The 25,299-nt window shown below is 37.3% G+C and overlaps 1 protein-coding gene across 1 annotated transcript; it reads right to left on the reverse strand.

Annotated features, from left to right (window-relative positions):
• Positions 1-663: 663 nt before the first annotated feature.
• LOC116130015 (mediator of RNA polymerase II transcription subunit 23-like) lies at positions 664-24,126 on the reverse strand. Its single transcript, XM_031415766.1, is given in 25 exon segments — positions 664-1,259; positions 1,358-1,461; positions 1,906-2,087; positions 2,694-3,459; positions 3,574-3,814; positions 4,470-4,615; positions 4,993-5,118; positions 5,215-5,325; positions 5,475-5,645; positions 6,522-6,767; positions 6,862-7,024; positions 7,327-7,421; positions 9,746-9,829; positions 9,953-9,969; positions 9,972-10,024; positions 10,026-10,070; positions 10,072-10,225; positions 19,662-19,869; positions 20,109-20,326; positions 20,785-21,019; positions 21,835-22,815; positions 22,966-23,065; positions 23,807-23,850; positions 23,934-23,977; positions 23,980-24,126. Coding segments are annotated over 25 exon segments (4,815 nt in total). The 5' UTR covers positions 24,044-24,126; the 3' UTR covers positions 664-1,042.
• Positions 24,127-25,299: the final 1,173 nt, after the last annotated feature.

Consider the following 25,299-nt stretch of genomic DNA (forward strand, 5'->3'; position numbering starts at 1 on the left):
TGAGAAACCCATTCATCTTTCTGTGCCATTTTCATCCTCGCCATTAGAGTTTAATTTTAGCTAACTTGGTCACTTTCATTGCCATCAGGTCGCATTCTTCTTTGTTGGACGGTCACAAACGAAGTAGAAAATGGAAATGGAAATGTGTCTACTTTTTTGGGCCCAGCCCAGGAGCTGCCGGTTGGTCTTGAAAACAACATGAAATCCACCACAATCACTTGATACTTAAAGATAGGCCTTCCGAAGAATCCGAACATTCACCGACACACGTACTCCTGTGGAATCAATGTACAGGATAATAGTATCTAAAATGGTAATTTTGCCATCGTCCTACCTCTTCAATTGAGACAAGAGGCAAACTGTTTTGACTGGGACAGAAATATCATTACTCTTATAACATAATTGAGCAATACTATCGAAAAATATATACCGAATTCATGCACTGACAAATATGATATCTTCATCTTTTTCTTTAAAAAAATTCATAATTACTCAACGATAATGATGATTTATCACTTTTCAACATAATTTACCAGATCGACGATGAGTATTTTGCTATTGATAAGTCCCAAAAATGATTTACAACATTATGAGACGTTTCTGTTCAGTGTCTGGCATCGTCCTTCATTCTCAAGTATTTTTATTTGATGCAACCATTCTAACTGTACAGAAATTTCCAGCATTCTTTTATAATACAACAAAATGTTCATATAATATACACGACATGCATGGTCAATATTATAAGGTTATTAAGGGTCGAATTTTTTTTCTCTAAAGTCCTAAGGTATCAAATGCGTCTTCTTTTGTTAATAGTGCTAGCGGTAGCCTATCCACAAGAGAATGCCTTAACCGTATAACCAAGATGGCTGCAGTTTAGTCCAAATTATAACTTTCATCGGTTGTTATGCTACAGTAGCTTTGGATTGATGGCATCATAATGCAGTAGGATTCAGAGCAAAGAGTTACCCCAACTGGTTACGCTTTCATTACTTAATGAGTGCTAACTGAAAAATTTGCAGTCAAAAGATCAACCTATGAGAAATCATGATAACCCGACTGTCGAGGGATTCTGAACCAGCTTCGGATGAGTTGCCGCATATATTGAAGAATTCATATCAGGTTTCAAATGGGAAAGAAGGTGCTGTACATCAGGACGTAAATTTTCAGCTGCTTTCCCACAAAGTGTCAAAACCTCCGGTCTAGGCTTGCTGTTGGACTGCACAGGTCCTCCCTGTCCTTCATAATGGACGACATGATGGCTGAAAAAGACAAGAATTTTAGTCATTTTAAGTACTTTAGCGGGAACAACAAAGCAGAAAATCAAACACCAGGTAAAGGTCAAGAAACCAGAACATACAGGAAGTCAATGAGATCTGCTATTTCCGATGCTTCAACAGGAGTTGATGGCTGTGAGTTCTTCCCAAAAACATCCGCCATTGTGTTTAGAAGCAATGCGAGAGTCTGAAAAACAGTTCTCAAAAGTTAAGCATAACCAATTAAGAAAATGTTTAACATTAATATACAACCCAATTTGTAATTATTGAGAAAAATATCTTGATTTTCAAGTGTCTCGTAGAGGCTGGGCAGGTTTTCACTAAAGTTAGAAGCTGATTATGTATAGTGACAACACTGTAGAGAAAAGTCTAACTAAAATTTTGATCTCAACAGTTGTCCCTTCTTTCTGATAGAAATAAAATGATACAGTTTCATGTATTAAAAAGGAAAAAAGTTTGGGAAGTTCCTTCCATCCAGCCTAAACATCAATAAAAGAAGATAAAAAAGGAAGAAAAAAAGATAGCGATGAGTGACTTTCTATACCCATGATATTCATATGGAATATGGTATAAATTCCTTTGTGGTATCCAAGAAAGTACTAAAAAGATAGAGATGAGTGACTTTCTATACCTTGTTGAAGAGTGTGTGGGCATTGGCCAGTCTTGGGAGCAATGGACCCATGATACGAAATGCTATTCTTAACATCGCTACTGTTGTTATTGGCCTGAGATGTTTAATGATGGCATGTGTCCCTTCTAGCCATTCTTGTGGGAGATTACTGAAGAAAGCATGAAGCAATGCAACTATGTTACCTGGAAAATAGCATTTGTACTGCACTGTTAGAGTTCAAGTCAGGAATGTATAAGGCATTGGATAATGTTAGTCACCGTTACCATACCCATATCTTATGGTAACACTGTCAGCAATTGCATGCTAGATAAACAAGTTGAGTTTACATGGTGCAAACATTAGCTTATCATGTTATCAAATAGTTGATAAAAACAAAAAGTAAAGGTAAACAGTTTTTTAACATAAATATACCACCATGATGACACCCATCTTTTGAGTGGCATCATTGAGGATCTTCATCATGTGTTAAAAAATTTGACGGTATGTCGGTAGTAAAATCACTAAGCCATCAATGGATTAGGTATGCTTTCCCTTGGTTCAAAGTTCCAAAAGTCATCAAAGTCGTTAAAGGTTAGCAACCCTGTTTAACCATTGTATAGACATTGACTACGTAGAATATTTTCTTCAAAGAGTGAACTTATGCCCATTTTGTTATTTGGAAATATGCTTGAGACTTCCAAAACTAGAATAGTACAACAGATAGCTAAAGTAGAAGGAATATTAAATAAGTCTCTGACGTAGAAACATGCAAAATCAATCAGAAGAACAGAGCCAAACAAATATCATACCAATGGCTGTTGAAGTATTGTCTTGAGCAGCCCATGTTGGATCCAGCAAAGCATAGCCAACAGCACAGTCTAGTTCAACCAGCGACCCTTTCCCATCAGTGAGCCACCAACTATCTTTTATAACACGCGATGCCTCCATATAAAGTTGTAAGTGAAATTCTTGAGGAAGCTGAGCCAATAGGAGACCGCAAGCTTGGATCAATAAGCAAGACAGTTGTTGGCATGTGTAACCACTTCTGGCAACAAAGCTGGAGGTGTTGATTCCTGAAACTGAAGGAGTTGATCTGCTTGCACTCAAGGAATCTGTACTACCCCCAGAAGGAGATGTTGGTAAAACTGAACCTTGTCCCACACTGCTTGAAGCTCCTTGTGGACCATTGCTGTTTTGAATCAGTGTAGGTTGTATATTAACAACAATTTGAACTAAGGCTGACACAATCTGGGCTGCAGGCACGGGAAGTGAAAGTATCTCAATGACTGCTGTTTCCAGAACCAGCTGAGTATACGTTCCAGGATCCTGAATTTGATAAAATGCTTTCTGACCCTCGGAAGCATTTGTTGGTCCTGAGTGAGATGCTGCCGGAGTCTTGTTATGAGTAGCACGCACTGAAGCATCTCCCATTGACCCAGGTTTAGAGTTGCTATTTAATGTAGGTATAACATTATTCACAAGACCCAATAAGAGAGTTGCAAAATAGTCCAAGGGTGGACACATGGCAGGATTTGGTGAACTAATAATTTGTGCAAATGACTCGGAAAAAGGAATCTGAAACAAATTGGAGTCAAATAAGTAAGTTGCAGCAAATATCAAAACGGAAAATACAAAAAACAAAAATAAATATAAGAATGGCAAGAAGAGGAAAAAGAGAACTATGATTACCTTTGTTAGATCAAGCACGTGCAATATTCTGAGAATAAGCTTTGCAGGTAAATGTCCATAAAAGTATGCAAGTATATCACGAACAAATGTGAATCTTAGAGGATGGTAAGCCAGAAATTTGGAATATGTGACCAGAACTCTTTCAGCTGGATCCACGGCATCATTTTCAATGAGTCTATACACGATTAAAGGGATGACAGGAAGCAAACGTGCAGCAAGATCATCGAAGAATGTTGGATACCTGGAAAGCTTATAAGGAGATATGTCACTAACAGTAAAATCCTGTGCAGTCAGATGACATTGACTTAGGAAATGAAAAAAAATAAAAAAGCTCCAATTGGTAGTGTCATCAGAGAGTAAATAATTAATTGTATGCAGAGGAAAATTGAAAAGAAAAAAGAACAGCTACTGCATAGAAGTTATGCAAAATTATCACAAAGAAGAAATAACCCCTATCTACTTTTGAAAACTACAACTAAAATGAGTAGGACTATGTGATACCTTTTTAAAAACTTTTACAAAACACTATTTTAGTAAAATATTATAAAATAAGTAACTGTTAACTTTTCAAAAACCAATCTCAATAAGGACTCTAGCAAGATTTGAAGTAGCTGATGTCTCTGGTTGCCCCTATCTCACTAAGTGTCAGAAAAGGATATATATACATGATATGAATATAATTGTAAAAGTTGTTGAGGCTTTTGAGCAGAATCCTCATCAACCAAGGAGTCATTGACTACCTAGGAAGAAATATTCTAATATTCTCTAAATGAACATGCGACTCTTTGACCACCAAACCTTTGACTTGTAATTAGATTGTATAACATTAATTTTAGCTTACAGACCATATTAAATAGATGCCAATTCTGTAAGTTATGGAAATGAGTAGTAATCACCTGTCCTTCCATGAGAGATGATTCCCAAGGGCCTTTTGCAATTCAACACGTTTAAACATTCCAGAGTAAAGCCAATGCTCAGGCAACCCACGATTTAGAAATAAACTCACTCTTTGTTGCAGTTCTTGCCTCTCAAGTAAACTTATCTGCAACACAGATTATTTAGATTTTTAAGTCAGCAATCAATAAACTTGTTACTTTCTGAAAGAGAAATAAAGACCAGTTCCATCAACACATTTCAGCAGCAAAACCAAAAGGAATACCTACAAGCTAGCAACAATTAATAGTTTATCACACAGACGCTGTAAGTTCTCTAAAATTATTTATGAAAGCAAATAACAAGACACAGGCACAATTACCAGAAACTAGAAATATGGAACAAATCCCAAGCAAATTATTATATAACCAAATTAATGTTAACTTCTAAAATGTAAGGAAAATACAAATGAAAAAGAGTGTATCAATAAAATTTCACAATAACTGAATGTGTACTAATATGTAAAGGTCATGAAAAAGAAATTACCACAATACGCAAGGCATGAGGATCATCATCACGGTCGATGAGTGCTAGAAGTAAAATATCGAGAGGGAGCAACTCGTGGGTCCACACAAAAAACGAAAGGTTTGCACAAGTTTTCAACAACAGGTCCTGAAAAGGTAAATTTTCATGAAACATTTAAACAAACCCATCAATTTGTAGGGATTGCCTTTCACAGAAATAAAAAGAAAAACCTAAGAAGAAAACCTGCAATAAATGTCGCTGAAGTTCCGCATGAATGTGATGAAGTAGAACATCCACCATTGTGTAGATATTTGCTGTCACTTCTTCTGGGGAAAATTCTTTCAGCACACGTAACTGATTACCATTTCAGGGGAAAAAGAAATCGTTAACAATCTAATAGTACGTTGGAAAGAGAAAACAATTGCAGAGAAATGATGACTATCAATAATGTAATCTCTCATGCAATCTTTTCAGGTCATGTGGAAAAATCAGCAGAGTCATACCAGGTTTCCACAGTTAATGCTTTCAGGGTGCCCCTGCATCAGTATCCATGCACCGGCACATAGATATTGACGGTGTTGAGGAAAACTATGACTGATATATGTCATAACATAAGTAGGATCAGCAGATGGTGAAAGGAGTTGGGTGCATTGGTTAATCACAGTTGCTTCTGCCTGCAAAAGGAGTAGACATTCTAATATTAATTGAATTCTTATGCATTTGAAGAGGGGGAAAACCAACCATATATGGACTCCTTAAAAGTTTTTTTAAAGATTAAATAATACAGAGAGGTGGACCAGCAGTCCACCAAATAAAACTCAATACAAGCCAAGATTTTGAACTAAAATTCATACAACAATAGCTTCCTGGTTTTCCTAAAAGAAAAAGAAACAAACATCCTTAAATTTGTTAGAAACTTAAGTCCCTAGAGACCCAAAACACGGTTTATCTTATAAAATCAGGTTCTTCCTCCCGAATTTCAACAATTGTTCCATTCCTTTCCAGCTAAATAACCCACAACTGCATAAACAAAACAGTTCCATAGAATCCAAGAACACAAACTTGTTTTATAAACAAAGAGTCACATGGTGTTGGAATCACTGAAGACATCCCAATCCCTGAACAGCTCATTCCACAATATATGGAAATCAAAGGCCGTTTGCCGCTTTCGAGTGAAATACATTCTTGACCATACCCGTTTCTCATTAAAGAATATAATAATAAAAGATAAAAGCAAACTACTATAAAGCTCATAATAAATTTTATACAGTACCAATCATAATTTTTCTAACATGTCCAAAACATAGTCTCTCTCTTTCCTCCAATATGTTCTAGCATTCTTCCGTAAAATATGTCAAATTTCAGTATTTCCATTTAAAAGCAAATGGCAGATTTGAATTCAACTGAAGATCTTGGAGTAGTGGAAATGTAAAAGTCTAAAGAGTGTGATTGGAACATAAGCAAAGCAAACTTAAAGTTTCACCACCCACAAAAAGAATACCAGCAAGTAGAACAAAAAGATTACAATAATAAATCAAGCTACAATGAACCTGTTTCCAAGCTTGCATTGCCTGACCCCTTTTATCTATCCGCCCATTCAAGGCGTCACGTAGAAGAGACGGGAAATACCGCAAAGTTTTTTCCGACCATGTATGTTGACTAGTTGCCATTATTTGATCTAACATGGTTTGGAGATAAAGTAAGTGATCAGCATCTGCGATTCCGCGTGTTTTTATAGTGATGGCAAGAGTGATTATAGTTATTCTATTCAAAGTCTCTGTAAATTCAGTCGGACCCTGCAAAAAATGAAGTAAAATAAACTTCCACTCTACCTTAAATGAAACAGCTGGAAAAGGAAAGAAATTCCATTTTGATGAACATACTATATACCTTTCCTTCCCTTTTCACAGAGAAAAAATCTCTCAATGACAAAATAAGGTTTATGCATAAATTTTCAGCCAATCTAAATACACGATGATCTCCACGTTTTCCTTTTAAGGCAGAAATTATTTTCGTAACATCATACATCAATGGTTTGCTTTTTCCTTGATACCTGCAGAGACAGAAAGGTGTCAAATTATGGCATTCATTTACAATACCATCAAACTGCAAAAAAGAAAGATGAAATAAATGCAATCAGCATTTGGAGTATCTAAAGCCCTGGGAGTCTCAATAGCAAGAGGACTCAACATGTATATATATATATATATATAGACAAACACAAAAATAACATACTAGGGAGCTTTCAAGCATAAAAATTTACTATGCAGAGTTGGAGAAATAGATATGTAGATGCATCGATTAGCAACCAATTTGACAGAAGACTTCATTCATCAAATAGACCAAACAGATTACCTGTAGAGTGGCAGCAACCGGTAGTTGACAATTTCAAGCACCAAAAGAGTTACCCCTGGCTTGCTCAATAAGGAAGGATTCCGCTGTGCCAAATGCTGCAGAGAGTTGAAAGATGTTATCGAAGTATTAATGAGCAACAATACATATTCCAAAATATAAGTAAATGACAAAAGATGATAAGGGGGCCCCAATAGTAAATCCAATAGTCTCTTAGAACTGAAACTAATAAAATAGCGAAGAAAAGAATCAGCATTAAATACTGGTATAGAAATTTGATAAATAAGCTTAACAACATATTGCACTAAGTAGAAACTGAAAGAAAGCCATATCATGGAAATAATTAATGACTTCATCCACACAGTTGTTGATGCAAGAAAGGCAGCTGATCAATTCAAACATAAGGGTTAATGTGTTACAACAGTAAATCACATTCCAAGGGATCCTCTCTCTCTCTCTCTCTCTCTCTCTCTCTTATAAGAAACAAAGAAAGGTTGTGTCTACAGAATGAGATATGCAAGAAGCTGAACCAGTTTGTTCACAAAGAATTAGGAAGACTTAGAATGAGACAAAAGAAATGTATACATTCACATGTTGAATAACTCTCAAAATGAAAAACTCAAATAACTGAAAGATCAACCTAGAGAACAGAAAATTAGCTCAAACCCCTTTTCCAATTTAAATGGGTGAAAATACTACAATAATCTTGAAAAAATCTAGAGACAAAGGTCCAAAGCCAAGCTAGCAATCCCATTCTATCCTACAAAGGACTGAATGTACAATCAATGCTATCTTCAAAGATCTTTCGGTTTCCTTGTCAAATTTCATTTTAAAGTTACCACTTGAACTAAAAACTCAAGGGAATGGGTAAAGGTTAAAAATTAGTTTAAGCTCTCTAACACACCCCTTCCTATGCAAGGCACATCAATCAAACACAACCACAACAAACACAAAAATATAAACAAAATCCATCTTGTTACAGTTTATTTTAATGAAATGGGTGGATACAGAGACCTTCCATCTTCCATAGCCATTCCTAATAAATCCTATTCCTGTTAACGACATTCCCAATCAAAAACCTCCATTCCTGAGAGGTCTATTCACCATATGGATGCTCTTACTACTCAGAAACCTTCCCATACAAATTCTCATCAATTTTCCATTTCTACTTGAAACCTTGCAAGGAATTTCGAAGAGAAACAGGAAACAAATTGGTAAAGACATAATCAATTAAATTAGTGTAAGCATCCCTGGTGAGATGAAAAAGCTCCCTTCCACCCTTCAAGTCTTTCTCTACCTTTTCCACAAGATCCCAAAAGCTAAAAGTAATAACGCCAAGGGGTAAAACCAAATACTTCAGCATCAAACCTCCAATTCTACAACCAATTATACTAGCCAAGACACACAAACATGTTAACCGTGAGACCAAAATTAAGGCAAAAACCTCCATAGTGGATACTAGATTATCCACTTTGAGCTTATTCTTGAAAGAGAAAAAATTAATCTTGTTTGAAAATTCTAAATGTGAACAACAACTTTCTCCCTTACGAAATCCCATTTACTTAGATAGTAAATCCACAAAGTCTACCAAGAACATAAAACACTAAGGCAATTAGAAATGTGATAAAGATCTTAAACACACACAAAATTACATCTGTTCTTCTTTGACTATTAAAATTTGTCCCAAAAATGTAGAATATACTGCAAGTGAAGAAGAATAATGTTTGAAGTTTATCTGTTAGTACAGATCTCAAGGGACAAAAAAGATCATTGCAAAGACACTTTAAGTAACCTTTATACATTTAGGCTACCAGGGGAGAATGAACATGCAAGAAAATTGAGTCTAACAACCAATATATACCACAGATCTGCAGAGACACTGCTCAAAGAATTGCCGTAATTTTGTATAAGATCCTACGAGGTAAGATCTAGATATTTGAGGTTTGAAAGATTAGGCAAACCTGACCTGAAATATAGGATTTGATTCAGATTTAGTAGGATTGCTTGATTTATCTGGCTCTTTTATCTGCAGAAGTGTAAATTTTCTCCAGCATTTGACATTTGAGAGGGGAAAAACAACAGATTGAAATTCCATGTGTGTATGGGTTTCTTGTTTTGAAAGTGCATTATCTTACATTATTGACTGACCACGGTTAAAACCTTCACCATGTTCACCCAGGGCTGCTCACCTTTTAGCTGAAATATTTACATCATATTTCCTTCTTTGGTTGTATGGTTATTGCTCTTATACTATATATCTGCTCTAAAATGCATATTCAATCAGAGGTAATCAAAACATAAATATATACTTTTTCACTTTACTTAGATGGAAGTCATAATATCATTTAAAAATAAAGGCACAATCATTGCTTAGAAGAGTGAACATCTGCAGAAACAGGAATATCATGGTAACGGGAATTACACTGAAGTGTGAACGAAACAGAGAGTGAGGTAAAAGTAACAGCAGTCTAGTATAAGTTTCAACCATTGCAATGCTAGGCACAACCTGCATTCAAGATATCAAAATTAACAAAAAAAAAAAAAAAAAAAAAAAAAAAAAAAAAAAAAAAAAAACCTTGAAAAAAGAACAGATCTAATGGATCAACATAAGCAAGAAACATCAGACTACCTGTCCAGCAAATAAAGCTCTTCCATTTGGAAGGCCAGCTTCAAACACAGGTTTAGTGAAAAACCAGATATAGGGACATGGTAAAGGGCTTACTTCCCGCGTCATCATTAACCTTTCATGGATGAAGATTTGATCCTGTCCATTCTGTAACTCCAGCAGAGGATAACCAATTCATAACTGTTTCACAAGCTGGCTGTGCCATGGTGTATGACACAACCCAAAACATCCCAATTGATCTATCATCCATATTCATATAATCCATCATACGATCCCCTGAAATGAAATCAAAATATGTTGAAAATTGAACAAAAATGTGCCACTCTTTTTAACAGAGCTTACTAGGCAGCGCATCATGATGAAATTCCTCAAAGACAACAAAAATTTAAATCCAAAGTAAATAGGTGGTACTATTCTCCAAGGAAATGCTATTAAAATAAGAAATTTGGAGGACGTAAGACTTGCATTAATATATACAAAGAAAAACAAATACGTGAAGAATTACCAGGTTAAAATCTAGATTAGATGTGAACAAATTTATAAATCATATTGATACAAACTAGGAGAAGAAGGTCAACTAGTGGCAAGTAATCATAGGCATTTTGAAACATGACGCCTATTTGCAAAAGACTTGAAACCAAGAGAAAATAAGAAACTGATGGACCGAAATACACAGCTGGTACTCACGCAGGACAGGCAAGGGAAGGCAAGGGCAAAAGGGGTAAATCACCAAAGACAGGTGTCCTGCTAGTCAGGATTTAGTGTCAGAATAAAGGAGTAGTGGTACCAGAGAGGGAGGATATCATTTTTGTTGTTTCATGAATTGAATGTGGGAGGTGCTGGCCCTCGAAGACCAGTTGGTGTTTTTGTTTACTGTTTCATTCAAACAACCTATTGTTTTCTTAACTCTTTATCATTATCAATATATCGTTTTCCATTAGTTTGAGCTGTGGGTTGGATTTGGTGTTGGAATATTGCTGAATGTGTGCTTGGTTATCTTTTATTGTTGCATTTGAGTTGTGTGTGTTGCGTGTAAGTTCAGAAGAGGTCTGTGAAGGTGCTGGGTTCCATCAAACTGGTATCAGAGCACACGGTGCTAGGGTATGGTTGGCACTCGAATGGAGGGCAGAATCGAAGGTGTTGAAAAGGAGGTAACAGTGGTTCAGAGGGATGTAGCCAAGGTGACGGAAACAGTGAACTCGATGAGAGAGATTCTGATGGATATGCAAAATTGGATGAGAAGGAAAGATGAGGAAGAGGAAGAACGACGGAGAAACGTGTCTGACGAAACCAATCCAGATAGAGGAGGATGTACTGAACAAAGACATTTCGGGGAACAAGGAGGCTCAGGGGAGGACCACGATGGCGAAGGGTCAAACCAGGACAGAGAGGGGTGGCGTCGCCGAGAATGGGGAGGCCGAAAACTGGAGCTTCCTCTCTTCTCCGGCAAGGATCCATACGGGTGGATCTTCCGAGTGGAAAGATATTTTGCGATCAATCAGATATCCGACGAGCACAGAGTTTCATCGACCACCCTTTGCATGGAAGGGGAAGCACTCCACTGGTACCAGTGGACAGATTCACGAATGACGGCGATGTCCTAGCCAACCTTCAAGGTGGCGTTGCTGCAACGTTTCAATGGAGCGCAGGAGGTCAGTCCACTGGAGATGCTGATGTCGTTGCGTCAGGAGGGAACAGTGTTGGAGTTTCGCCGGAAATTTGAAGAAGTTGCGGCGTTGACTCACGGCAAGAGAGGAGGTACTGACGGCAGCCTACCTCAACGGACTTAAACCAGAGATCCGGGCTGAAATCAAATTACAACAGCCAGATCTCATGACCCGACCCGATTCCTTAACCCAGGTTGCGTTGATGGCCCAACGAGTTGAGGAGAGAAACTGGGCCTTAGAAGAAGCCCAAGTAGGCTTGGCCCGAACAGTAAAACAAGGCCACATCAATTACTTATCCAAGCCCAATTCCCACTTACCCAAACCCAATTCTAACTCAATTAAATTTGACGAAAACGCAAAATTCCAGAATTCAAATTCAATTCTTTCATCCTCCAGATCTGCAAACCAAACTCCCCAAAACCACGTGACTTCCCAAACCTCAGCCTTCAACCGAAGACTTCCATCTGAGAACTAAGGCAACTCTGGGTCAGCGTCGTCAGGCAGCAGTAGAACCCACACTTTCCTGCGAGATTTTCCGTTCAAAAAGTTAACTGAATCTGAGATACAAAGGAAGAGAGAGCGGGGCTTGTGCTATAGGTGTGATGCAAGATATTCTCCAGGGCATAGATGTGGGGAAAAGCAGTTCCAAGTACTCCTAGTTGATGAAGAGGAAAATAAAGAGGAGGAAACAATTAATGAAGAGGAAATGTTGGAAGAAGAAGTTCCCAAGGAAGCTGAGTTATCAATTAGCTCTGTGATTGGAATTAATGGGCCTAAAACGATGAAGTTGAGTGGAGAAATTAAACGTAGGGAGGTTATAATTTTAATTAACAGTGGGGCATCGCATAACTTCATAAACAGGGACTTGGTGGAGGAACTTTAGATTCCAGTAACAGCAACAAAAACATTCGGAGTGAGGGTTGGTGATGGCTATAACGTCAGGTGCCAGGGAGAATGTAAGGGGGTGTGTCTGAGTTTGCAGGGTGTTGACATAATACAAAATTTTTTTCCGTTTGAGATAAGTAGTGCCGACGTCATTTTGGGTATAGCTTGGCTAGAAACATTGGGAGAAACAACCACAGATTGGAAGAAGTTGGTAATGAAGTTTCATTGTTCAGGCACCACGGTCACACTTAGGGGAGACCCAGCTTTGTGCAGAACTATGGTGTCCCTTAAAGGGATGCTGAAAACACTACAAACCGAAGGATCAGGGTACTACATTGAGTTTGGACATATGCAGACACAGTTAATACAGGAACCAGGCCATTCGAAATTGGTCAAGAGTTTATTACAGCCGCATCAAGAATTGTTTGAACCCCGGGGAGTCAACCTCCTAATATCAGGCCCTACAGGTATCCTTACTATTTAAAGAATGAGATTGAGACTATTGTCCGAGACATGTTGGTTTCCGGGATTATCAAACCAAGCAAAAGCCCGTTCTCGAGTCCTGTGTTACTAGTGAAGAAAAAGGATGGTGGCTGGCGATTTTGTGTGGATTACAGGGCCTTGAACAAGATTACAGTGCTCGATAAATTTCCAATACCCACGGTTGATGAGTTATTCGACGAGTTGGGAGGAGCTTCGGTGTTTACTAAGTTGGATCTTAAATCGGGTTACCATCAGATTCGGGTCAAAGAAGAAGATACCCACAAGACCGCTTTTCGCACCCATGAGGGCCACTACGAATTTTTGGTAATGCCTTTCGGACTCTCTAATGCCCCTTCTACCTTTCAAGCTCTCATGAATGATATTTTCAAGCCGTACCTATGGCGATTCCTCCTGGTTTTCTTCGACGACATCTTGGTTTATAGTCCTAATATCACAGCCCATGAAGGTCACTTAAGTCACACTTTTCAAATCTTAAGGCAGCATCAGTTGGTAGTGAACCAAAAGAAGTGTACATTCGCCCAATCACGGTTGGGATATTTGGGCCACATAATTTCCTCAGAGGGAGTGGCTGTTGACCCAGCGAAAATTGAAAGTATTTTGGCATCGCTGACACCTAAAGACATTAAAGCCTTAAGGGGATTTCTCGGATTGACGGGATATTACCGAAAATTTGTTCAAGGATACAGCACACTAGCAAAACCTCTCACCGCGCTACTTTGCAAAAATTCCTTCAATTGGACCGAATCCTCACAAACTGCATTCAACGAATTAAAAAGGGTAATGACTACGGTACCAGTTCTTGCTATGCCTGATTTTACTAAAACTTTTGTTGTTAAAACAGATGCTTCGGGGTTAGGTTTGGGAGCAGTTCTGATGCAAGAAGGGCGACCACTAGCCTTCATCAGCCAAGGCCTATCACTAAGATCCCAAGCCAAGTCCGTTTATGAGCGGGAGCTGATGGCAATTGTTTTCGCAGTCCAAAAGTGGAAACATTATCTTTTGGGTAGGCATTTCATCATCCGAACGGACCAGCGTAGCCTCCGTTACTTAAATGACCAAAGACTACACGACGAAGAGCAACAGAAATGGATAATCAAGCTGTTGGGACTGGACTATGAGATACAATATAAACCGGGATTGGAAAATAGGGCTGCAGATGCCTTCTCCAGACATACTGATGGGGTGGAATGCAATTCTCTCTCTACTTGTTACTTTGGTAGCCGTAACAAATGGGAAAAAGCTATTCAGCAAGATCCTAAGCTGAACAAAATCTGCCATGACCTAATTACGGATCCCAACAGCCATCCACACTTTCACTTGGTGGGACACCAGCTTTTCTATGATGACCGATTAGTGCTACCTCACACCAATCCACAAGTTCAACTCCTCCTTCAGGAATTTCAATCGTCTCCCATGGGTGGACATTCGGGAATTTTCAAGACCTACAAACGGTTATCTCAAGTTGTCTATTGGGAAGGTATGAAGACTGATATCCAGACCTTTGTTCGCAACTGTGCTACATGCCAACAGAATAAGTATGACAACCTTCAACCAACCGGACTCTTGCAACCGTTACCAATACCCACCCAAGTTTGGGAGGACCTTTCTATGGATTTCATCATCGGCCTACCAAAAACTCAACAGGTCGATACAATACTAGTGGTGGTTGACCGGTTAACCAAGTTTAGCCACTTCATACCCTTCCAACACCCTTACACGGCACCACATGTGGCTGATCTTTTCATTCAGAACATTGTTAAACTGCATGGGTTTCCACGAACGATTGTGTTAGATCGGGATCGACTCTTCATGAGCCTTTTTTGGGGCGAGATGTTTAAACAATCAGGTACGAAACTACACATGAGCACAGCATATCACCCTCAATCGGACGGCCAATCAGAAGTGGTTAACCGTTGTCTCGAGACCTACCTACGTTGCTTTGCAGGACAGCAACCAAAACAGTGGCCTAAGTGGCTCAATTGGACAGAATACTGGTTTAACACAACCTTCAATCGGTCCTCAGGCATGTCTCCTTTTCGAGTCTTATACGGCAGGGACCCCCCCAATCCTTCTCAGGCATTCCGAACATGCCTCAGTGGTAGCGGCAGTTGATCAACAAATGATCGAAAGGAATCACATTTTGGATGAATTAAAGCTCAATTTATCTCAAGCTCAAGGTGCCATGAAGGCCTATGCGGATGGTAAGAGAAGGGACGTTCAATTTCAATCAGGTGACTTAGTTTACTTATGGCTCCAACCTTATCGTCTCAAATCGCTGGCTCGAAGACCCAATGAAAAACTCAGCCTCCGATTTTATGGACCCTATAAAGTGATCGAAAAGGTTGGTCCGATCACTTACCGTTTGCAACTTCCCACTACAGCTCGCATCCACAACGTGTTCCACGTCTCCCAACTAAAAAAGGTTACCTCTCAACCAATCACCTCACTTCCACTTCCTTCCTTTCTTGATGAAGATATGGTACTCCAAGTGGAGCCTGAGCAAGTCTTACGGAAGCAAAGGCTGATAAATGGAGACTATGAGGTCCTAATCAAGTGGAAAGGCCTACCGACTTGTGATAATACTTGGGAGTCCTATACAACCATTTGCCACCAATTTCCTTCTTTACACCTTGAGGACAAGGTGGCACTCCTTGGGGAGGGTAATGATGGACCCGAAATACACAGCTGGTACTCACGCAGGACAAGCAAGGGAAGGCAAGGGCAAAAGGGGTAAATCACCAAAGACAGGTGTCCTGTTAGTTAGGATTTAGTGTCAGAATAAAGGAGTAGTGGTACCAGAGAGGGAGGATATCATTTTTGTTGTTTCATGAATTGAATGTGGAAGGTGCTGGCCCTCGAAGACCAGTTGGTGTTTTTGTTTACTGTTTCATTCAAACAACCTATTGTTTTCTTAACTCTTTATCATTATCAATATATCATTTTCCATTAGTTTGGGCTGTGGGTTGGATTTGGTGCTAGAATATTGCTGAATGTGTGCTTGGTTATCTTTTATTGTTGCATTTGACTTGTGTGTGTTGCATGTAAGTTGAGAAGAGGTCTGTGAAGGTGCTGGGTTTCATCAGATACACGTACTGAAACAACCATACTTTACTTATAAACAGGGTTGTTACATAACCAAACCACCCACAACCGACATTAAAAGGCAATCTAACACTCCCCAGCATATACAAATTTCCTTTCTGCAGCCTCTCACTATAACCTTATCAGTAATAAAATTAAATCAAACAGTCAAAATAAGAGGAAAAACAAATGCCCAATAAAGACTATAGAAATGAATATGTCCATCTATTGGAGCTGAGTTAATTTGAATCAAACCCAAATCCTCTCACAAATCAAAACACAGAGAAAGCAAGGTAAGAGAGAAGGAAAAGGAAACAAACCACTCTAAATTATCTAATCTTGCTTCACTAAATCCCACAAAAAAATGAAGGTTGCGTTTGTTTTATTTTTTTGAGTAGTATTTTTAAAAAAGTTGAGTTGGGTTGTTATTACGAGGTAGGATTTGAAAATTAACAAAAACACCACCTAAGTTTGTTAATTTAGCTAAACACCCCCTACAATAAAAAGTTTATAAATTGACAAAAACACCCTCACCCACTCACATTTGCCAGATTTGGCCGATAGTGCACCAATCTAGCATTTTCCAACCAAATCCACCATGGATCTGGTCGGAGAAGGCCAGATCTACGGCCAAAGATCTAGCCATTGAAGGTCAAATCTTTGGCCACATCCGGTCGTCAACAACAACCAAGAAATGATATTTACTCATTTTGAGTGAACACTGGAACCCGCCATGGCAAGGAGAGCAGACTGATGAAGCAGGATGTGAGACCGAGCTATGGCGTGTTCCAGTGTTCACTCGACATGAGTAAAAAGCCTTTTCTTGGCCATCGTTGACGACCAGATGTGACCAAAGATCTAGCCGTCAACGGCTAAATGCTGGAAAATGCTAGATCGGCGCACTACCGGCCAGATCCAGCTAGTAGTACACCATTACGGCAAATTCAAACCACCTTCTAGCGGTGGAGGCTAGAATCTGGCAAATGTGGGTGGGTGAAGGTGTTTTTCTCAATTTATAAAAATTTTCGTTGGGGGTGTTTAGTTAAATTAAAAAACCTAGGGGGTTTAAAATAGTTGAATAGAACAGGATTAGATTTTGAGAATAGGGAAACAAATATGTATTTTGGGTAGGATGCTAGGATAGGATAGGATAGGAATAGGGGGCCAAACGCAGCCGAAAACTATCTTCAAAAACCTTTCTCTGTTCCATACTTATATGTCCTTTTTCCACAATTTGATATAAGCTCCATACCCCTAACCATATCAAATTACATGATACGAGAACCAAGTTGACCAAGTGATCTTGTGTTAGAATCCTCCTATTGTATTACTTAAATTATAAGAAGTTTATATGTCGACATAATTATATTTGTGGCTGCGTTTGGTACACATGCACATAAAAAATACAACATTATTGTAGTATTTGTGGTTGTATATAGACCAAATATTTACAAAGAAGCCAAGAACTGAACTAAATCTGAAAAAATAAGGATAAATAAAATAAAATAACAAGAGGAGCAAGAATACTATGAATAAGAATCAGAGAAACAAAAACAATAATATAATCACAAACAAGAATAAGTTTCAACAACAACACGAACTTTAGCATAGGCTCATGATACTCTTTGTAAAGCTTCAGCCCCTTTATGGATGGGTTATTTTTGTTATAGTGTATTTCTGATCCACTTTTTAAGTTTTTTTCACATTAATATACATTTCTTCGTTTCCTATCAAAAAAAAAATTGTAATTAAGAATAGCCTATAAAAATACTATTACACAAAATTGACAAAACAACTAAACTTGTTTAATAATCATTCTTTTATATTCTGATAAACCATTTTTAAACTATATTAAAAAAGAGATTGAGATGGTACATTGGTGGACAAGAAATCCACAAAGTGATCATAAAATCAGAAATGGGGAAAAATTCCGTATAAGAAATTGACTAAATATGTTAAATATAATCTTCCTTCCTAATCCCAAAATAAGCAAACTATACAAAGAAGTGTTTTTTACACCCCGTTGCAATACAACTAATCAATGACAGTATTCACATTAGTACAAGTAGAATACACTTGCTTTAACATTGAGTTTTACTTGTGCAATAGGATGCACAAAAGACTTAACTACACAAAGTTAGCCCTAAAACCCTTCCCAATTAATATAGGTACATCACGGTTTTTTTAATTTTATATTTTCCTTTGATTACAATCAACTATCTTATCAGCACCTATGTGAAACTTAAGTCAAAAACACCCATTGAACGCTATCAATTGTAGGCGTCAACGCCATGGTGTCGTTGTCAACACCACAAGTTCACCAGTGATCCACCAGTATTAATCGTAGCTCTTCAAGAGATATGCAACTAAGATTGATATTATCAAAGAGAAAGCTTGACAGAGGTGGGAGCAGTAATGGTGACGTGGCTGGCAGCTATCGAAGAGTGGTTGGAGAATAAAAAAACAACGAAAGAAAAATAAGGCATAGGTGTAGCAGCAGGAGTTGATGATGTTATAGTAAGGTGGCAAGAATGGCTTTTGTTGATGGATCTCTTTAGTTAATGTAGAATCAATGATGATAAAGAAAGTCAGGGGTTTTGTGTGATTTTGTGCTAGTTGGGAAGAAAAAGAAGATAAGATTTGTTCAAGGGAGTTTTTTTTTTTTTTAATTATAAAGAGATGATAAATAATACTATTTTCTGATAAAATAATGGAATAATATAATTTACTAATATTTTATTTCACTTATATTTCTTCAACTAAAGAAATGGGGGGATTTTAGACACTGCATAACTTTTCTTGGATTACACAAAATATTCCTTTAAGCATAAAGAGAAATTAATTTTTGATGCATCAACTGCAAATGTTGGAAATTCAAGCAACAGAAAGATTTATTATAACAGATTTCCAAGGAAAGCCTTCAGCTGGGATTGCAACACCAAGCAAAACTATAATCATGGTGGCTAACAGTATACATCTAAAAGGTATTAATCTTGCTATACAGTAAGGTATGGGAGAAATTATCAAGTAGAATCTATAGTGCAAAAGTGATACTCCTAAAGGACCTACAATGGCAACTTGGACACTTTGGTGTCCCATACATATATAAAATCTCTCAGAAAATTTAACAATTTGAAATATTAATCATGCCTTTAGAGAGAGCAGAGTGTAGCAAAGGACTTCATCAACATGAGCTTTATTATAGCGGGCTATAAAATTAAATTTCACACTTTCTTAATAATTAAAATAATTATAATTGTTGATTATTAGGGTGTCATTTTTCCTAGGGTATTTCCGGACACCTTACTTTAACTTCTTCATATTACCAATTAGAATCAAATTAAAATGATTATCAAAGACAAATTCATTCTTTTAGAGCTCCAATGAATTTAATCAGACACAAATATCTACAAAATGCATGACAAGAAGAATCCAAGCAGCAGCATAATGTAACAGCATTATCTTACATAGAAGAAAACCAATGCACAAATGATTGGCAAATATAAAAAGACAGATTCTTAACTTAATCACTAGCAATAACCATATTGGTGAATACATCTGATCTAAAAACATACCTTTGCTCACTTGCCTCCACCATTCATCTATTTGCTTTCCTTTCTGCAGTTGCTCATTGTTCAAATATTCTCGGGTTGATGTGTTCAATGACCAAATACGTAGGTTTTGACAACTACTTATAAAATCAAGCAAGATACTTTGGGGGTTATTAGGATCAGAGCATCTATCTTCTCTATGAAATGACAGAATCTTTCTGGTTGTCTCCACCTACCAAAAGAATTGCCACATTAAAGTTGGATTATATCACATAATAAAACTTGCTCAAGCACCACAAGTTATCAATGAACATATGAAACAGATGACCTGAATGTAAACCATCTCTTAAAAATCAGTCCATCTAGAAAATCAAAATATTTCACAATATTCGATCCAATGAGAGGGAGGGAAAAGAAAGCCAAAGTTACACAGTAACAGAAAGGAAATGAATTTTAGGTTTCAGAAACTACCTTTCTAGCATCTTGATTCAAAGCATTCATCACAAGCTCCACCCTAATAATCTGTGCAAGCAGCCAAGTAACATGGTTTGTTCGAAGAATGTGGTTATCGCCTTCTGTAAGGCGTGAAACTAGCTTGTCAACAAAATCAACAAAATCAATGCACCCACTTTTCATGAGAAAAAAGAATATATCTGAGAAGACAAGCCATTCCTGCCAGCAATTTATTTCTGCAGTAAAATATGCTCAGTAAGAAATTTGCATACAAACATTTAACATAAAGATTTACCACTGGATCACTACACAACAGCCACAATGGATCAAACACAGAAATTAAATAACAATGCAAAGATAAGCAGATGTCATGGGGAAAAAATGGGCTACTACAACAGCCTTGACCACCTTTTTCAGTTACTATCTTGTAATTGATGCACTCACTAACATGAGCTCAAAAGAAACCAGTGAAATTTACATAATTACTTAATATGTATGGAATATCATAGGACTGAAATTTTCAAAATGATAAAAGACTAAGGGGTCTTGTAATGTTCCACAAATGTACTGTAAGTTTGTGGCAGATAGATAAGTAATAGAAAGCAATTCAGAAAACCATTCAACCATCCTTGTATAGATTTCATATTAACAGAATCAAAAGAATAACTGATAAATATGTGGAAGAGATCATTGCCTGAATTGGTTAACTTCAATAGTTCAGCAATCCTATCAATTACTGCCTCACAAATCATCTCAGAAGTAAAAACAGCACCAGGAGTAGGCCCTTGTGCAGGATTTCTATAGAAAGGAGCCACAAGAAGCACACGCTTCCACCAGTCAGGTGATGGAGTAGTGCGAATAGCATGCCTTATACAACGCATAGCTCTCTCCCAGTCCAAACTTCCCCTCTGAATAGAGTTCGCAAGTTCCTGTGCACAACAAAAGAAAATAATTTAACCACTCCCGGTGGATCTTAACTTATATACACATACAAATACATGATACACACACACTCTCAATCTTCGTTAGTGTCAGCCTCCAAAAGAACAAAACAAAACAATACTCAGACAATAAATAGTGAATGCATCCAAAGAAACGACAGGAATTTCAGAAAGATCTATACCATAATAATGTTTAAGATCACTAAATGCAAATACCAACTTGTAACGGGAAATAAATATGTATCTTTACTCAAATCGAGAATCATAAATTCACACTTCATTGAAGAACAGATCTACCAAGTTCTTAGTAGATTAAATCAGAAGCCACAAACCACAGAATACCTCATCTTTTTACGTCCATAGCATCAAAACATATAAGCATCACTTATACTCCATGCCTATAAAAATTAGAATCATATGAAATCATTACCAAAACAAAATAAATATTACAACTATATATCTTTTCAAATGGATATGAAGTTCAAGTTCAATGAAGCATAATCTTGACAAAGTCGCAAACATGTTAGTGAAAGGAAATTCATTATAAGAAAATCCTGATTGCTTTTCTTAAAGCCAATATTTGCAAAACTGACAAAAACCTCAGGACAAATACCATCCGAACATGAATTGCTAAATAGCTAAGCTAAAACAACATAAACACATTATGATATGGTCTCATATCCCATGAATGTTGCCATTTTAAAAATCTATACACTACTTAAATGACTTTGATAATATTTCTCTGGAATAAATCAATTTCAACTGCAAAATTTCTTAATAGAGACGGAGATAAAAGTCATCACCTCTCCATGTAATGGTTCTCCTAGAACACTTGGATATGTGATTGGTGAATAGCGCAAATTAGCCACCACTTCAACTGATATATTAGGAGTGGTCTGAGAGAGAATCCGATGAGTCCCAAATGTCGGGCAATGAAGGTGCTGATCTAACATCTGCATGTGTGTAGCCATCATATCTCGCCTCCTATGAATCTCTAAGATAAGTGTAAATAAGGCTTCATCATCAGGAATATTGTCTATAAACTGCAAGCCACTACGCAATAATTCATAAAAAGGCACTCGGCATCTATCCTCCTCAACCAATAGCCAAATTACATCCAAACAACTATGTAACCATTCAATGAGAGCCTTGTCTGGTCTCCAGGATTTTACATCAGATTCATCAATCCCCTGCTGTCTTTGATCCCAATTGACCAGCCAATTTAGCATATGATAAAAAATCTCTGCATGAGTAACTGGTTTCAAGTTGAACTCAAGACCAGCTAGAATAATCTTGCAACATAGCTGACGCAAACAGCTTATAGTATTATCCCTTATAGAAGGATTTGCCCTTGTTGTAAACTGCTGTCCACTGTAGGATGCATCAGAAGATTTTACTGGAGACATAGGTGCACAAGTTGATGGTTCTATTGCTGACTGGGCAGGGGACCCAATACCATGAACTGAAGGCAATGGAGATGCAGGATTAGAAGATTGATAATTAGAAGAATTGGGAATTGTGCTTAAAGTATGCAACATCCCAGACTGTGATAAACTTGTGGATGAAACTGCAGGCATTGCTTGACTGCCCTGACCCATTGACATTTCTGCTGATGACACAGAAGAAAGAAGGGATGGCAAAAAAGTATCCCAGTTAATGTAACCAATAGTACACAAGCTCCGTAAAGCAAAGAGAAGAAATTCTGCTCGTGGTACATGACTACAGCACTGCACAACTAGGGAAATGAGAACAGATTCTGTCACAGCACGCACTTGATCCTGGTCCTGTAAAATAATGGCAAGGCAACAACATGAAAGGCTCATTGTCACTACCACAACAGAGAAATGGGAGCCTTGATTATTCAAAAGAAGAAGAAGCAGAAGAAAACAGAGAGATATTTAGCACAAAAAAGAAAATTCAAATCTTGAACTCACGGGAAACTGGTTTTGTAGCTGCTCAAAATCTAAAAGGAACTGTTCATTTCGAGGAGGGAGCTCTCTGTTGAGAGCAAGCACACGCTTCTGTGTTTTGTTTCTGAAGACAAGTTATTTTGTAATTGATCAAAATACAATCATGGGAAGAAACCAAGACAATATCAATTTAAGAAAAAAATTAATGTCGGTTTTGGCTATGCCAGCCAATAAGCATGAATGGCAAGGAATACACCACTAGTTTCAATAACACCATAAGTTGGGGCAAGGGTAATGTTGCTATACCCTACATGTCACAATATCGTAAACTCATCCTGTTTCCCTTACACCAATCGTTATCTGTTCACTTCTAAGCACTCACATCACCTTCTTCCTAGTTTACTAATTTAGGACACCACTGCATCAAATTAGAACTCTATGAAATACTTAAGCGAAACAAGAATTTTGCTCATTATTAACTCAATTCTTACAAAATGAATTTTTCAAAATTTTGCTAACTAATTACAAAACTATACTTTAACACATATTATATGACAGATGCTAAGCTTCAATATATAAAAAAATGTGTTTATTCGTCTCCTTCTTGATAAACTAGATTGATATAATGATTTTTTTGTGATACAGCGAGCTTAAATGTCAACAATTCACACTTAATAAAGATAGAGCAATGCAATTAATCAAACACTAACTAATAAGCACACACCAAAAATTATAATAATAGCAAATAACAAATAAGATTACAGTAAGTAACATAAACCCTAGAAACAAATACATAAACTCGAACAGAAACAAAACTTAAACTTAAAAAACGCAGCGTATTAAATAGAGAGAACGGAGGACGTACGGAGGTTCACGCAAGGAATCGTCGTGCTTCTGGCGGCTACTTCTCTGAAAAAGAAGAGAAAATTTAAAATTTTTTTTTTTAAAAAAGGAGAAATTATAAGAAAACGGAAATTGAAATGTAGTATGCATATACTCAAGTAGAGATTGAAGAGATCGAGAATAGCGGCTCGGGCGGGTGGAACTGGTAGGCCCGAGGAGTAGCCGATGATGCTGCTAGTGATCTCTGGTTTTGATCCATTTTAACGTTTTCTTCTGTCAATTCATAACGGGCAGGTCGAGATTGTAACTCGTAGCTTCTTACATACTCTGTTTTACTAGTGCAGGAGAAAAAGATTCATAATAAGGTAGAGGTGTGGTACGGGTAGCGTAGCTATACCTGCTAGAATACTTATCCCGGTAACCTTACTTCTAGATTCTAGTTGGACTTAGCTAACTAGTCTAACGTTTAAAATTTAAATCATGCCATAGGTAAAGGGGAATTTACATGTATGATATAAAATTCAAATATGTTGATATTTTATCAAACTTATATTATGGTGACACATTTTGTCAAGTAGCATTTTCTCTTTATTGTCTTGTCCATCAAATTTATTTTGATTCATGATATCTTGTTGTGACACATGTACCTTATGTGGTCTAAAAGGTATAAGGTTTTGTCTGTGGTCCCCAAGAAAGAAGAAAATATAGTTTGTAGTCTAAAAAAAAGTTAGAATCTTTTTGTCCTCCACGTGTTCAACGTCAGGCTTATGCCTTTACAATTTTCATTTCATGTGTGTTCACGTTGGAGTGTGCTTACACACATGTCAGACATATGCATGCTGCATTTCACTTCGCATTTACTTCGTGTGTGCGCACACTTTCTGCAATGCTAACATCACATGTCTAACTCATTTTTTACAAATTGCGTTTTTTTGCTTAACAACTAAGATATTTTCTTTGCATCTTTTGGACCACTTACAGGTTTCAATATCCTCTGTGATCCAGGAAAATAAGCTTTTTCCTTTTTTGGTTGTGGTACCAAAAATAGATGGAATCTTTTTTTTGGAACAACATATGTCAGCCTTTGTTTGGACTTGGCAAGAATTTGGGAGCACGAAATTAGTCTATATTTTCATTCTTACTCATTTGTGAACTAACCTTTGATTTTTTTATTTGCTTTATCTGAAATTTTCAGAGAGTTTTATTCCTCAAAGGTTCCCCTTATGTTATTGTGTAAACACTTATCATCCTTCATCTTTGTTGAGTTAAAAGGAAGTTCATCTTCTCCTTGTTTGTTTTTTTTTTTTTTTTTTTTTTTTTGAACTTGAATATCTATTTTGTTGGTGCTATGAACTTTTTAGAGAGTTGTTCTTGGTTAGGTTCTTTTATATGGGTTTGTGTTAGAAACTTTCTTGTCTATCTTCATTGTTGAATGGCACTGGAATGTGGTTTCTTTGCTGATGTTGGAGCGTGTTTTCAACGACTGAAGCTTGGGTGGAGCTCAAGCATTTTCCA

This window comes from Pistacia vera, unplaced genomic scaffold (genome assembly GCF_008641045.1).
Source record: "Pistacia vera cultivar Batoury unplaced genomic scaffold, PisVer_v2 Contig217, whole genome shotgun sequence".
Classification (NCBI taxonomy): Eukaryota; Viridiplantae; Streptophyta; class Magnoliopsida; order Sapindales; family Anacardiaceae; genus Pistacia; species Pistacia vera.